This window comes from Tachypleus tridentatus, chromosome 9 (genome assembly GCF_004210375.1).
Source record: "Tachypleus tridentatus isolate NWPU-2018 chromosome 9, ASM421037v1, whole genome shotgun sequence".
Lineage (NCBI taxonomy): Eukaryota > Metazoa > Arthropoda > Merostomata > Xiphosura > Limulidae > Tachypleus > Tachypleus tridentatus.
The window spans coordinates 33,093,377-33,108,941 of NC_134833.1; the positions used below are offsets into that span (position 1 = coordinate 33,093,377).

Consider the following 15,565-nt stretch of genomic DNA (forward strand, 5'->3'; position numbering starts at 1 on the left):
TATTGGTTGAAACTTGTGACCTAAAGGATTATAGGATATCATTTAAGACTACAATCTAGGTAAAAAGTACGATATTTCCATTATTATGCTTTATTTTACTTCTTTTGTTATCACTAATCCTTTCGGTTATTGTTTTTTACTATAGTTCCTGCCCTTAATCCAATTAGACAACAGTCAAAGTAGTTAGAAACCTGGTGAGTTTGGTAACATAACATTATGTGTTAGAAACTAATTTTATGTTTCTAAGCTCACTTGTGTCTATTTATTTTCCTTCGATGACATTGTTCAATTTGTTCCTTGCATAACAGTCCCGGACCGTTTGTTTATTTTATTAGTTTAAAAACAAAACAAAGTAACTAACTCATAAATCAATACTTTATCAATGATTCATCTAAGACTAAAAAATAATTTTATTATGATTTAATACCTTTCAGCAACCTCGGATTAAGGCATGGGCTAAACGGACTGAAGCCCAAGGCCTCAAGCTATGACTATAAATGTATTTCACGTAGAGGTTCTGTCTTGAGGGTTTTTCTAATTTGTAAAGCCTAAGGCCAGTAAAACTCTTAATCCGACCTTGCCTTTCAAATATGTATGTATGTATATATATATATATATATATATATAGTTCAATAAGGTGGCTCAACGGTTAGCCTATTGCGTGGTTTTGCGCTTAACAACAAATAAAATGTCTCTATGGGTGTTTGACGGAATCTTGTTTTCCTGATTATATTTATATAAATCAAAAAAGTTAACACAGGTCTAATCCCTGCATTTTACTTTTAATTAGCGATATTTTTATCAAATGAACGTATATAGTTGAAATATAAAGAAAAAGAACAAAATACAAAACTACTGAATTACACAAGTAAAAAATATATATAATAACTTTTAAAATAATCTTTGTTTGTTTTTGAATTTCGCGCAAAGCTACACAGGGCTATCTGCGCTAGCCGTCCCTAATTTAGCAGTGTAAGACTAGAGGAAAGGCAGCTAGTCATCACCACCCACTACCAACGCTTTTACCATAGTGGGATTGACCATAGTATTATAACAGACCCACGGCTGAAAGTGTGAGCATGTTTGGACGACGGGGATTTTAACTCGCGACCCTCAGATTACGAGTCGAACGCCTTAACCACCTGGCCATGCCGGGCCTAAATAGATGACTAAGCTACTGGCAGGGAGTGTGTTTTTACTTATAGCAAAGCCACATCAGGCTATCTGCTGAGTCCACCGAGGAGAATCGAACCCCTGATATTAGCGTTGTAAATCCGTAGATTTACCACTGTATAGCGGGGGCTTACTTAAAATGCTGACAAGTGCCATAGGCTTCTGTAGACCAGCGGCGACGCAAGAGTCTTATCGATCGTTCTGGGACCCACGTAAAACACACCACTGGTATATAAACGGTTAACACGGCGCACGTGCACTTTGACATTATTTTTTCTTTTCAATATTAATCGTTTCTACGGCAACAAGAGTTTGTGTAAATGACCCAAACATATTCTATTTGTGGTAAATTTGGTCAGAATAAATTTTTCTTCACGGTTTGTCAGAAAAAAAAAAAATCGAAATCTGCATAGCTTAATTATGGAAAATCCGTTACTAAAACAAGTTTTACGAAGCTTGCATGATTACGCTAATTTCATTATAATACGATTTCACTACCTGACAAAGGGCGTCGACCTAAACGTTTTTATTTAGACGCGTCAGTTTATTCTCTATTTCTCGTTATCCAAGTATGATAATATACTTATAAACAGTATAGAGTGACTATTGGATAATACAAATAAACAACCGTTAATAACGAAAATAATTTCCTTTCACCGAGGAATTTTCATCAGTCGGTAAAAAGCTGCAGCTAATGCTTGTATTTTTCGCATCATGGCGTAGTTTATTTTTTTTTTGTGTGTAAGGTTTATCGTTACGATAATGCACAGGTATTAAAGACAATTCTTGGAATCATTCTTAAAGAAGCACTCAGAGTTGTGAATTAATAACAGAAAGACTCTGATCAAGTTATTAAATATTACACGTATGAAAGAATTATTTTTTTTTTATTTCACACAAAGCTACTCGAGGGCTATTTATGCTAGCCGTCCCTAATTTAGCAGTGTAAACTATCGTGAAAGCAGCTAGTCATCACCACCCACCGCCAACTCTTAGACTACTCTTTTACCAACGAATAGTGGGATTGACCGTCACATTATAACGCCCCCACGGCTGAAAGGGCAAGCATATTTGATGCAACCGGGATTCGAACCCGTGACCCTCAGATTACGACTCGAACGCCTTAACCCACCTGGCCATGCCGGGTCTATTAGAAAGGACAGTCATATTAAATAGGCGAAAGTATTGTGTTGAGCTATAGGTTGAAAACAAGTACAATAATTATAATAAAATTGCCTTGTTATTTCTTTCTGGGCTTTTTAATGAATGCTAAACATTCTCTAGGACTAGACAGTCAGTGGAATAAAAGTTTTATTGGGACTTGAAAATGAATAACTAAGTTTTTTCAATGAATAAATCAGGACACATGTTAATAGAAAATTAAACAGGAATTATTTTGGTTTACGCATTTTATATTTCCAGATCAACAGGAAATCAATTACTTATTTCAGTTTAACAAAGTGTCTTTGTGAAGACTGTTGTATTTTGAACGTTTAGAAGTAAAATCAGTCCTTTTCTGTGGTAAAAATAATGTTACAAAATCTTGCTCGACTTGGCTTCAAAATTACAGGTGTTTGTTAGCATCATTATAAAGTAAGTTTAGCGTAAGGGAACACACAAACACAAGTGCTTTGAAATTCGTTTTCATGATTATTTCTATTATTATATGATCAAATCAATGACAATATATTTTCACACATACATACAACAGCAAACTAGGTATTTTTAGACTACTTAGTTTCAATACTTCTTTGAACGAGTTTTAAATTTCCATTAGTAATATAACAAACATTATATTAAACATTACTACCTCAATCAAAGTAAAATATAAAAATTTAGAAACACGAGCTCTTTTACAGTACGATAAAAAATAAACTTTGACCACGTCTTTCTTCTATATTTGTAAAATGGTAACAACAACAGATTCATTTTTAATTTCTACTTAATTCTAAACACATAACATAAATATCCAAAGTTTCAATTTTTCAAGCCTACTTTCTGAATTCAAACTCACACACAACAGTAATTCTCTAATGAAGAACAGCATGTAAGAGAGCATGAGCAATTGCAACTTAAATGCCAAAAGTTGGCAGAATATTGGGAAGAACCAATAGGCCTAAAATAATATGAAAACAAATTAACTGTATTTTTGATTCAAAGAATTTTTCACCATAATGAGCAAAGACAGTTTAAACCTGAAACTTCAAATAAATACTGTAACACTTTTAAAAGACTAACATAAACCTTAATACACATGCACGTAACACACTTATTTACATTTGTAATTAATTACAATGTTTTACAAATTGTTCACTGCAACACACACACATACATATATATAAAGAAAATAAAACCTATACAAGTTCTTTTGGGGTCAAACTAACTTATATTAGTGTAAAAATTCAATTAAAACGAAAAACTACTGTGGAAAGAATGAATCCTTCCATATGTAGAGAAGTATTTGAAAAAATAAATTTTGAAACCAAATATCACATCAGCATTATAAAATGGTTAGTAAATCAAATTAACATATTTAGAATGTTTTCTAATGAAATCTTCAAGCTCATAAGAAAAATATTAATTTTTTTGTTACTGATTTTCTTCTAAAAATAAAAATGGAAGAAAAAATGTATCGATATATTTTTTGTAAAGTGTTGGAATTCTTAACTGTTGAATGTATATCTTGCTTTTTTTGAAGTAATAATCTTTTACAAAATCATTAATTTAAAAACTAAATTAAGTATAATACTTGATTAATCAGAATGTTTAACTTCCTGCTGTAAGATTAAAAGATATTCAGATCTTAGCTATGAGTAATATACACGTATGTTTGAAAAGCTGTGTTACATAATTCATTATAACAATTGAATGTTTAAAAACAAAAGTGGAATGATAAAATTCTGAGAGATCTATTCTAATAATGAATTATCATTCTTGATCATCACAAGGGTCTAATGCACAAATTAAAGCCTTCATGAAAGCTGCTGCTACTAAAGCTGAATAAGGTTGCCATTCCTTGTTTTTTGTTCCATCTTTGTAATCTGATATTCCCCTGATGAAAATATAGTTGTCTTTACGATTCCCATAGATTGATTCCACAACAGCATTGAATTCTGAATCAAAAGCCAGAATTCCTCGCTGATTGGCAAATTCTTGTCGACCAGCATCATCCTTCATCAGTGCCCTTCCAGATGCAACACCTCCAAAGTGAATCATGGACTTTCCAGGCTGTCGATGATCCACTGTCCCTTCAGGAGCTTGAGGATGCCCAACTTCAATGATATCCTTTCCACCAATGGACATGAAGAGTTTGTCTGTTTCTGGAGATGGTCGGTTGAAGTCAGCTTCTTGATTGGCAAGAGTTTCAGTGGCACGTCTGATGTAGTCTTCCCATGGCCGTTGCTTGGCATCAACTAATCCTTGAGCCCAGAGTTGTTGTGCCATTTCTTGTAAGCAGAGGCTAGGTGGACACCATCTCTTAATGTTATGTTTGTTACTGAGTGTTCCATTTGTTGTTTTATCTTCAGACGAGTTCTTAGTCTTTTCACAATACATGTAGATGAATTTATCATTCTTCCCTTCAGGGGGTGTGGATACTACAACATCACCCAAGCGTACATGTTTTGAATAATCAGTGTAGTGAGGAACACCACCTCCAATTCCAACAAGAAAAACGTATTCAACTTTCTGAAAGCTCCCTGTAAAAAGAATGGGATAAATATATTATTTTTTCTTTCACTGTTTAAGAGCTAGGTGTTATTTTTTTCATTTCTTAGATTTAGGTATTATCATATTTATAAAAGAGTTGTTTTATAACATAAAAAAAATAAACAATGCTAAAGTATCTTAAATAGTTTTTGCTATAAATTTCTTTTCCAAAATATAAATAGGCACAATCTACTACTACCTGGATGGTCCAGCTTTATTATAAACAAGGTTTCATTTTTTTTAAGAAGACAATCACATAACCAGTTGAAATATTAATTTATATGAAATATTTAATAGGTTTTGTTCATCTTATAATAAAATGGAATTTTGTACAAGTTTTATTAACTAATCTTGATCTGTTCAGGCAAATCTTTAGGATATGGATATCACATTAGTGAATATGATAAGGAAACAGATAACTTGAGCAGTAAGAGATTTCTGTGAATCAATGTTTTTTGTCAGATTTTTTTCAGAAACCAATTCAATATAATAATACTTATAAAATTGTAAAAAAAAAAAACATGTGGGATGATTAGCAATTTCTCCCTGTGCAATGTGATTAAAAGAGCCAAGGATAAGTCTTCCAAATCAAAATCAGTAGATAATCTCCAAAATTTTCTGAAGAAAGAAGAAATTACGAAGCCAAGGTAGGTCCATCCTCACCATCTGAGGTATATAAAGCTGGAAATGATACTGTTCTTTCTTATATGCCAAACTTTCTTTATAATTAATTATGAGATAATTCTCAAAGCATGTAATATTTATGACTAAAGTGTGGAAGAAAATGCATAAGAAAAAACTGATTATTCCTTTCAATATTAAGCCAAAAGTAATGCCATGAATGCACAGAATATATACTGCTATCTGACTGGAAAGTTAATCCAATATCTCTTTGCCTCTTTCCATACTAAAAAATGTGAAAACTATATGTGATCTGACTGGTGATAAAACCAAACTGTTGTTAGCCATCAGCAATACTTTGGACCCAATGCTTTAAAAGTTACCATACTGAAGTACATTTTACAGTAACAAATGTGTTTGACCACATGCATTTGCTGATCAGAATATTTATCTTTGCTGTTTAGAAAAACATCAACAACTTGCTGGTCATAAGGGTAGATTTGTTACAGTGTACACCTTGGCAGTCCTGATTGAGTGGGTAAAACTGAAGATGTTCATCAGGCAAACTAGTGACTGGAGCTGCAGACTGGAGACATTTTAAGAAAAGTATACAATTTGTTAAATAAATTTGAAAGTCAGGTCATGTCAGATGTTCTTCAAACAGTTGACTGTTTTTTCCTCTCTTTTCTTTTGCAAGTGTGGCTGGCACTTTTGCAAGTTAGTTTCAAGCCCTAACACAGAAGATCAATGGGAAAAAAAAACATTAAAAAAATTTATATTAATACAGCATTAACCATATATCAACTTTGCCAATCTATAAATGTACATTTATAGTAGCATTGGACTGTATGGAGTGAATATCAACAAAGTACAGAATGAAACTTGGATAACACTGGGGATGTGTGTGTGTGTGTGTCAGATTATTGAAACAGCAGTTGTTACAACACTGAATTTGTGTACTCTACAACAAATAGTTGTAAAATATGATAGGTAAAATGAGGTACATTTAGACAGAGAAAAACAATTAATAAAACCTTACCTAACAAACGAGTTGTGGTGTTACCTGCAGCAATCATAGCTCCTCTGTGATGTCCGACAGCAGGTAACTTTGTGGCTACAACACGATGTGCTCCTATGTTGCCGAGAGTATAAACATTTGATTCTCCTATGATAAATAACATGATTAAAAAAAAATACTATGTTAACAGAAAAGTAAAAATACAGCAGTGATTAGTTAAATTGAAAACTGCTAAAAGCTTTTCAAGATTTAACTGGAAAATAAACATACAGAGTTATGAAACTGAAAATAAGTGAAAGAATTCAGGTGAAAAGTTTTTATATTTCATGTATGAATGATGAAAAGGTTCAAGCACCAAGCTTATTGGAAAGATCCAAAGTTAACATGTAGTTATGATTTTTTTTTAGTATTTTTGTAAAAACAATGGATTAAATGAAACGTAAGAATTTCAACAGGCAATTTATATTTATATTAAAATGACACTTTGTTTATTTGTAGATTTTAATTATTTAAAAGTTATTCTAACACCAAATAAAAACACAAGTTTAACCTGAAGGCTGACTATCTATCTGAAAGGTCACAGATTTTGAAATAATGACAATCTTTTTTACCATGTATGTAATGATCAATCATGAAAAAAAAAAAAACATTTCACACACACACCAAAATCAATCTGTTAATTGAATTACATGTTCAAAATGGGTAATACATTTTTCGTGCATTTTTGCTAACATTAATTGTTGATCAGAATTAAAAATTAGCCTATTAATCAATACATCTAATTTCATATATAATCCTTACTTATAGTGATTAAAATGCATTAATTTGAAACTTCATACCTCTACTGTTAGTAATATTTTTAGCCATAATCTTAATATCTTGTGAAGTTCAGCCAGATAAAGTGATCCAGGTTAGTCCTAAGTCCATACACAGTATAAATGTACATCGAGATGGCTGATATGGGCATTAAAACTTTTATTAAACTAAACTACAGAACAACATTTTGACCTTCTTACGTCATCTACAGGTTAACAAAGATGACCTAAGAAGGTCAAAACGTTGTTCCCTACTTTATTTTATTAGGCTTTATTAGGTTTCTCATCATCAGGAATTACTTCACCACAGCAATTATATGAGAAGTGTAAGTCTATAGTGTTTCTTTGTGTAGTGTTATCTGTGTACACTCCATATGCCTGAACTTCCCTTCAATATGCCATTGTTAACTGTAGAAGCTTGTGCAAAACTAAGAAACTTAAACCCAAAAATTATCAATAGAAGAAATCACATTTATTTCAACCAACAGTGCAGAAAGGAAAAACTAATCCCTAATTTTGTAAAGTTAAACTATCCAAGAATTTTAAATCAGCGTATGAACATTATCCATGATTTACAGAAAACACTACTAAAAGCCATGTTAAACTTGAAATATAAAGATTTAAATGACTCTTTCTTAAACTTGAAGGTGACCTAAGAAAGTCAAAATATTGTTCTCAACTTTATTTTAATACCCATAACAGCCATCCTGAGATTTTTACTTCAAGTGGGTTTCTCGTCATCACGAATTACTTCATACACAGTATAGTCTTATAATAAAGATAATTTGAAGCACAATGAACTTAATATTTTATTTGACCATGTGTTACATAAAAAAACTGCACCTTTAGAACCAGGAATAACTAACAATACCATACATATAACAAGCTAACAATGCAAAATGATCCTCATGATAAAATATACGTAATGTGAAAAAATTAAAACTAATTTTCATAAACATTTCAACCAATACTTTTAATGCAACCAAAAACAGAATAAATACTGTTAGTAAATAAGCCAAGTTTATGCAATCATTGTATATTTTATCAATAATTAGCAGAACCTGGACATTACCAGAACTAATTTTGTTTACTTTTAATTATTTATTGAAAAAAAAAATCATAGTTGGTAGGTAGCACTGATAAAGAGAACCCTTTAAATTAAGTTTAATTTGTCTGTATGCACAATATGATCTTCCTGAATTCCCCCCCCCAAAAAAAAAAAGACAGAGGTTTCGAAAATTTTTATAATTCATGATTTAATTGTTCAAGTTGTAGTTAATATTTTGATAACAAATTCAAGAATTGTATTTGAAAACTTACATTAGTGTGTATCTACATAAACACTGTATTCTCTCAAATGTCAAGTCATTTCAAAGTGTAGTTGGTCGTAGGTGAAAAAATCAAAAAAAAAAATCTGTAAAATAATATTCCTCTAATATTCAATATGTGCATTGTTTACCTTCAGTTTTGTACCTAACATAAGTATCTTTATTTTCTATCATAGTGTCCACTGCAACTTTCTCACAGTATTGAGCTGTAATGATTGCAATGGAAGGCTGTTGGGAACTGATGACCGTTGGGACTTGACGCACCATTTTGACTTCTGTAATAAATAAAAACTAAAGCTAGAGAGATATAATGATAAGATACTGAAGTAACTAAGACCAAACAGAGAAAAAGAAAAATTCAGTAGAGGTAATATCCCAAAAACAGAAGTTCTAGGAGTTGTCACATGCTCTAAAGCCCAACTCTAGTGTACTACTGTATTAAATAAGGAAATATCCTACAATGTGCATGTACACTTTAATAAATGTCCTTTATTTTGCTAGTTTTTTGTTTTTTTTACAATAACATTAATCAGTAAAACTGTGAACTTTAAACATGTTCACATGCAAGTACTTTCAGAAAAGATCATTCTTTCAATCACAAATTATATGGCTTTAGTAATTTAATCAAACCAATGTTATATACATTTGTTAAACTGAATGTTCCATTGGATGGGCCTTGTTCACACACTTCTTACGAATTCACAAAAATTCAAAGGTCACACAGAAGGGGAGCTTAAAAGGGAAACTTTTGTTAGATTACTTTATCAGCTATGATTCAAAACACCATACAATGACAATACAGTAAGTTTAAAGCGTGCTTAAATCCTCTGTTTTCTGTGTACAAAATTCACTAATGTAAGAAGTTGCATCTCCTATTACCTGTATCATTCTGAGTGACTCTCGTATAGCTACCATTTTCTAACAACTTGATGATTCCTTTTGACTTCAACTCATCAAGATGTTGGTGAACTTCCTCTTCAGTACACTGTAATGTTCTGGAAAAATAAAAATGGAAGGATATAAGACTTAACACGTTTTTTTTTTCTTATTCATATCACATTAAAAAAAGAACTTTCATCATTTTTTACCCATCATAAAATTGTGGAATGTTAAAAAAAATGTTAAGATCTAATATGCATGATTTACATGATTTTATTCTGTGGTTTTAACTTTAGTCACAAAATATAAAACATGAAGGAAACACACAACACATAGTTGCAATTGCTCAAATAATTAAATTGACAAGCTTTATTTGTTAAAAGTAGTTTAAACTCTCTTAACTTCATATCTTATTTTGATTCCAAAACATAAAAATATATCAAATAGTTACATTAAGTACTTCACAGACTTCACTTGTTTCATATTTTAGAACTTTTGTATAGAGCTACGCAAAAGGCCATCTTTATAAAGATGTCTATAATTTTAAAATAATAAACTAGAAGAAAGGTAGCTATTCAAGAGCACCCACTGCAAACTCTTGTCCATCCAAATAATCAAATTTCACTATCACTTGTATAGGTACTCATGGCCTCAAAGCATGGAACAAATCTTTACAACACTGAACCATGAAATATGAATCTCCAGGTTCACAATCTCAGATTAGGTGATAGTTAGCCTTCACGTGTTACTGAAAACAAACATTTAACTTACTGTGCAAAATGAATTATCCATTAATTAATTTACCATAGAAATTATAGATGTACTCACTTGGCCATATCAGTAGCTGTGAGAGGGTTTGGATAAGCTGATTCAATCATTTCCAAAACCTTTTCCTGATTAACTCCCACCTTAGCACCAATAGAATTCTCATCCATAGAAACTAAGGAAAAAAAACAACAACAAAATACTGTACACCATCCAGAAATTACATTCTTTGAAGGGTATATTCAAAATAACATGAAATAATCTGATAAAATAACTTGATATTCTTGAAAAAAGTGGTTAAATTCAAAATACAGTAAAAAAGACAACATCTACTTAACACATTAACAGAAGTAGTTTCAGAAACTCTTAACTTTTGTACAGATCATAATCTCACTTTCACATCTACAGTTGATAATAATAAAAATATTTTCAACTTTTGTTTTTTAGGAAATTATTTTTCTTTCAACCAAATAAAATATTTCAGTCTGGAGATTAGGAAGAACAAAAACATAATAATAAAAACATGACTTAATCATGCAGTTATTTTTTATGTTTGTGAAAAAAAAAATGAGTGCAATGTACAGGCTTCTGAGTACTTTTTTAAAAGTTTAAGAATGTTAGAACCTGACAAGATGGATCTTTCTAAGAACACAAAGTTTTATGATTTTACATAGTGAGAGAAACACACAGTTATGCGAGTTTACATTATACTCATTAAACTATCCAAATGAAATGCATCTGCACTAAAGAATAAATAAGTGTATTAAAAACAACAGTCATAAAACTCAAGAAAGTATTATTAATCTGAGCATTTTGTAAAATCTTCCAGGGTGTTCCTTCTCAGTTTCATACATCCTTTTGGGGCTTCCTCTGTTCTTGTATAAATAACAGGTATATCGGTCAATTTCATGGCCATATTTTGATCAATTTATGTCAGATTTTGTACAAAAAGACATTCTTTGCAGGCCCCAAACAGATATAGAGACCATTTTGAAATTTTTGGGTTTTGCTCAGTTTTTCAGGAAGGAAAGCAAAATGTGGGTTTTGTATGAACAATTCAAGTATGTGTCAACCAAGCTACATGGGAGATTTGGTATAGAGATGCTTTCTTGCAGATTGTGAGAAGTGATGTAGAGAGTTTTCAGCTTGTGTTTTTCATAATTTTCCTGGTGTCAAAATTGGCCATATTTGGATCATGTGGCATGATTGATTTTGGCCCCTTTAATTTTGTAATAACTTGAATAACTTATGAGGAATTAGTTTAATTTAGAGCTAACAGTGAAAATTAAAGTAGAACCTAACTTTTCAAACTGAAATACTATATATATGGTAATTTGCAAAACTTCACTCCACGAGAATGATTTTAATGATGTTGTATTATTAAAGTGATAACAGAAACAAATGAATTAAGATGCACATTGAGTTGTTGGGCTGTTACAGAATTGTTTTGATTATTTTATATATCTTCTGTGTCATTGGTTGTTTTGATCACTCACATATGGCTATTGTATTGACAAACCTTAGTGGCTAAAATGATTCAAGTAAATTACAATAGCTAAGCCATGCAGTCTGGAGCAGCAGGTTAGGTGGCACACAATAAAAACTAATGAATGCAACCTTTATGGCTGGATGATGGCCAGGTGGTAACTCCAGACATTTTCTTCAATTCTTCCATTATGAATTTCTGTGAGTGAACAGCCAACACTATACCATTTGGAAGAGCTTAAAATAACGATTTGTTTGCTTGTACTTCTTTTTTTTTAAAAAAAGAACTGAAACACAAAATAATATACCCTTAAAAATACACTTATAACATTTACTCTCTTAAGCTCTGGCTTAAAAGACAAAGTGAAGAAGATTATTAAGCAGAAACAAGTTAATCAGATGTATCTCAGAACAGCCGATATGGGTATTAACAGTTTTACTAATAAAGCAGAGAAAACGTTTCAACATTTCTAGGTCATCTTCAGGGAGGTCGAAACATTGTTCTCTACTTTATTAGTAAAAGTGTTAATACCCATTACAGCTGTTTGGAGATACATTTTTATTTCAAGTGGGTTTCTCATCATCAAAATGTTAATCAGATGTAAGGTCATTTGGAAATTACTGTTCCTCAAAAATAGAAAAATTTTATTGTTTTTCAAAACTTTTGTTTTCTGAACTTCTAATCAAAAGGCATTCATTTCCTTATGTAATTATGTCACTAGTGCAAGAAAAATAACTAATGTAACAAATTCTCATAACAAATATACCCTTTCTTCAGTAACCATTTCATCACCACTACACAGGAAGAATTGATGCACAAGTGACTACTGTTTTAAAAGTTGTAGCAGTATGGAAAAAAGTTTTGTTAAGTACAAGTACGCTTTAGTGCATGTATAACTTGAATAACATGAGCAATAACCATAAGGAGCATTTCTGATACTTTCAAAGCATCAAGGATTCTCTTACCCCCCAATGTTTTGCAGTCCTTTATAAACTGTCATACCACAACTTAATAATTAACTGAATTACACAAATTAAGTTAGCAATATGGCCTACCTCTAAAAAAAAAAAATAATAAAAAAAATAATGATATTGTTGAATTAGGAAATAAATATTAATACATAAAATGTATGTCATATTTCCAGAACACTTCAGCATGTTTAGTAAAAAGAGAAAAAGTTCATTTTGTAACAATCTTGAATGAATTTAGAGGAGAAAGGATTTCAGTATTTATTCAGTTATCTAAATTTCTGCTTACAGTAACATCTGTTTCAAAACAGAAACATTTCAAACAGTTGTAAGGACACAGAGTTTCCCCAACTATTTATCTGGCAGTAATTACACATCATAATAGAAAAAGCTGTTCAGGTATTCTGAAAAATATCTTATAACTAAAAAATTGCTTACAATACATAAATTTATGTCACAAATAGTATACTTACTAGGCCTTGTTGGAGGTTCAGTGATCTCTTCAATCTGCCTAATTTCTACCTCAATCTTTCTAATATTTCGATATTTTAGCTGCATTAATTTCATGATTCCTTTGATGAAGCCCACATAGTCTGTAAATAAATTCAATTTTGTAATTCACTACATGGGAAGTAAAGGTGTTAGAGCAACAGATTACTAGAAATTAATGTATTTCAATTTCAAATTTTTATAAGATATAAATACTAATACATAATAATGGTTGCCATTTTCTCTTAGATAGTATATTAAAGTTATAGTAGACACAAACTGTACTTAAATATTAATTACTCTGAATGATGACCTACCTTTTGGGAATTGACTGGGGCTTACAAGTTCTTTGAAGAAATCCTGTGCATTTCGCATCTGATCAGGTTCCGACACTTCGTTCTTAAACCAAAACTTTAGTTGACGGCTTTCCTGTTACACATGAAATTTCAATCACTGAAGGTTAATCTTTGTTAAAAATTGTACACTGGGGACAAACTGAAAGCTGTATTACAGAAGTCTACACCATTGCTCATAACATTTATTTTTGGAACTGAGATATTGAAGCTTAGCACTAACAGAATGGGGTACAATGCCCTTATTTCCTCAAAATATTTCTATACTTTCTGATGTCACAGTGTTATTACTTGTTCAAAACCACATACAGTTTAAAACAATCACAAAGTTACTGTACGATCTAACTTTACAACTTATATAGGTAACAAATTTACGACAACTCTAATTTTACCCTTTGTAATGCAAAAAAGTTGTTTGTTGATCTAAGTTCATGCTTTATATTGCCACAAGTTTAATAACTTCAAGCTTTACATATTCAACTTAACAGTTTACTTACCGTGTCACAATTTGGGTTAACATGCTTGAAAACTTAGAATATAACAACACCAATCAAATTTTTAAGTACTAACTTCTATGCTATGTTTGAAAGCCTGTCACAAATAAAAACAGCAAGGACAAAAGAAAAATCTTGAAAAGGGAGTCATATTTGACACCAATACTTAAAACTGAAATAAATCCTGAATTTGTGCTAGATGTGAAGCACGTGGAATACATATCATCTAATTACATTGAAGCTATTCATTGAAAAAGCATAAAGGAGATTTTAGCAATCGATAATTAAGATAGTGCCTTAATACGTTCTCACTAACTTAGATTACATTAAAAAAAAATTAACATTTACAATACCTGTGTATGTGTGTCATTTGCTGCATTGGTCAAAAACACTTTGAACTCCAATGTAAGCTGGGAATGAAACTGGTCATCTTCACCTGTTGAAATAGATTATAGTTGAGCAATGTCTCGCTGTTACAGTTAGAAATATAATCAAACTTTTTTTGTCTTATGGAGAGTGATATTTTCAGAGAGAACACCTTCTCCCACAGAAGGCATTACTGCTCTATTAATTAACCTTTACTACAAGAAAGCCTTGCAACATTTATTCCATTTTCAACCTTATACACCTCTCATTTATATCTTTGCTGCAACCTGTAAAATCTTGAAATAACTCACATTATATAAATACTATATGCATACATTATCACAAATTTTAAGATTATTAGAAGATTGCTAGTAAATGTACAATGAAACTTACTGCTATAAATTCAATCTTAAGTTTTGCAAAATTTTCCTTTCTAAAAAAATATCCAACTATGTATTTGTATTACAAATAAAAATTTAGTCTGCTTTGACAAGTCTTTGATGATATTCAGGGTCCTGGAGAGCCATTATGGGCCCCAGGGCAGCAAGCATTAAGGGGCCTCCCCACATACACCAAGTGGCAAGGCATTATATATATAGGCTCTCCTCCTGGGCCCCCTAGACACCCAGGCCCCTAGGCACTGGCCCCCCCTGACCTCCCCTCTCGTCGGGCCTGAATATATTAAACCATCTGTTTCGCAAATCACAAGAACAAAATCTCAGAAATGTGTTTGCATTTAACGGAAAGCATGCATAACTGAGAAAAGAGCTATTCATTCTATGCATTATGGGATATATTATGAAAAGCAGTTTCGTTCAACCTTTAGGGGTTTATGACTGTTACATGGTTGTCGTCATGTGAAGAAGAATAACAAGTGTTGACAATGTTCTTGAGGCATTACGTGATGCTTTACAACAGCAGTCATTTAAACAAGGAGGGAATAGTTGTACCAGCACGATGTTAGGACTTAAATTTTAATAATAATCAGATTTTAATATTATGTTTCTAACTAGTTTCACACATAAAATAATAGGTTTTAAAACGTAAAGTAATTGGGAGTATAAAGCTTTGTGGAATAACCAATTTCTCTCTATATGCAACT

The 15,565-nt window shown here is 31.5% G+C and overlaps 1 protein-coding gene across 3 annotated transcripts in view; it reads right to left on the reverse strand.

Moving 5' to 3' along the window:
• Positions 1-2,803: 2,803 nt before the first annotated feature.
• LOC143225013 (uncharacterized) overlaps positions 2,804-15,565 on the reverse strand; it is a 72,925-nt gene continuing 60,163 nt past the window's right edge. For 2 of the 3 annotated variants that reach the window (XM_076453648.1, XM_076453649.1), the window contains 8 exons: positions 14,451-14,533; positions 13,568-13,679; positions 13,235-13,354; positions 10,371-10,482; positions 9,543-9,658; positions 8,795-8,938; positions 6,542-6,667; positions 2,804-4,871 (listed from right to left, as the gene is read on the reverse strand). In XM_076453648.1, coding sequence (XP_076309763.1) covers positions 4,102-4,871; positions 6,542-6,667; positions 8,795-8,938; positions 9,543-9,658; positions 10,371-10,482; positions 13,235-13,354; positions 13,568-13,679; positions 14,451-14,533 — 1,583 coding nt within the window. In that variant the 3' untranslated portion in view covers positions 2,804-4,101. Of the gene's footprint in view, positions 4,872-6,541; positions 6,668-8,794; positions 8,939-9,542; positions 9,659-10,370; positions 10,483-13,234; positions 13,355-13,567; positions 13,680-14,450; positions 14,534-14,856; positions 15,056-15,565 lie in introns of those variants that run through there. The other variant, XM_076453650.1, reaches the window with a different exon arrangement.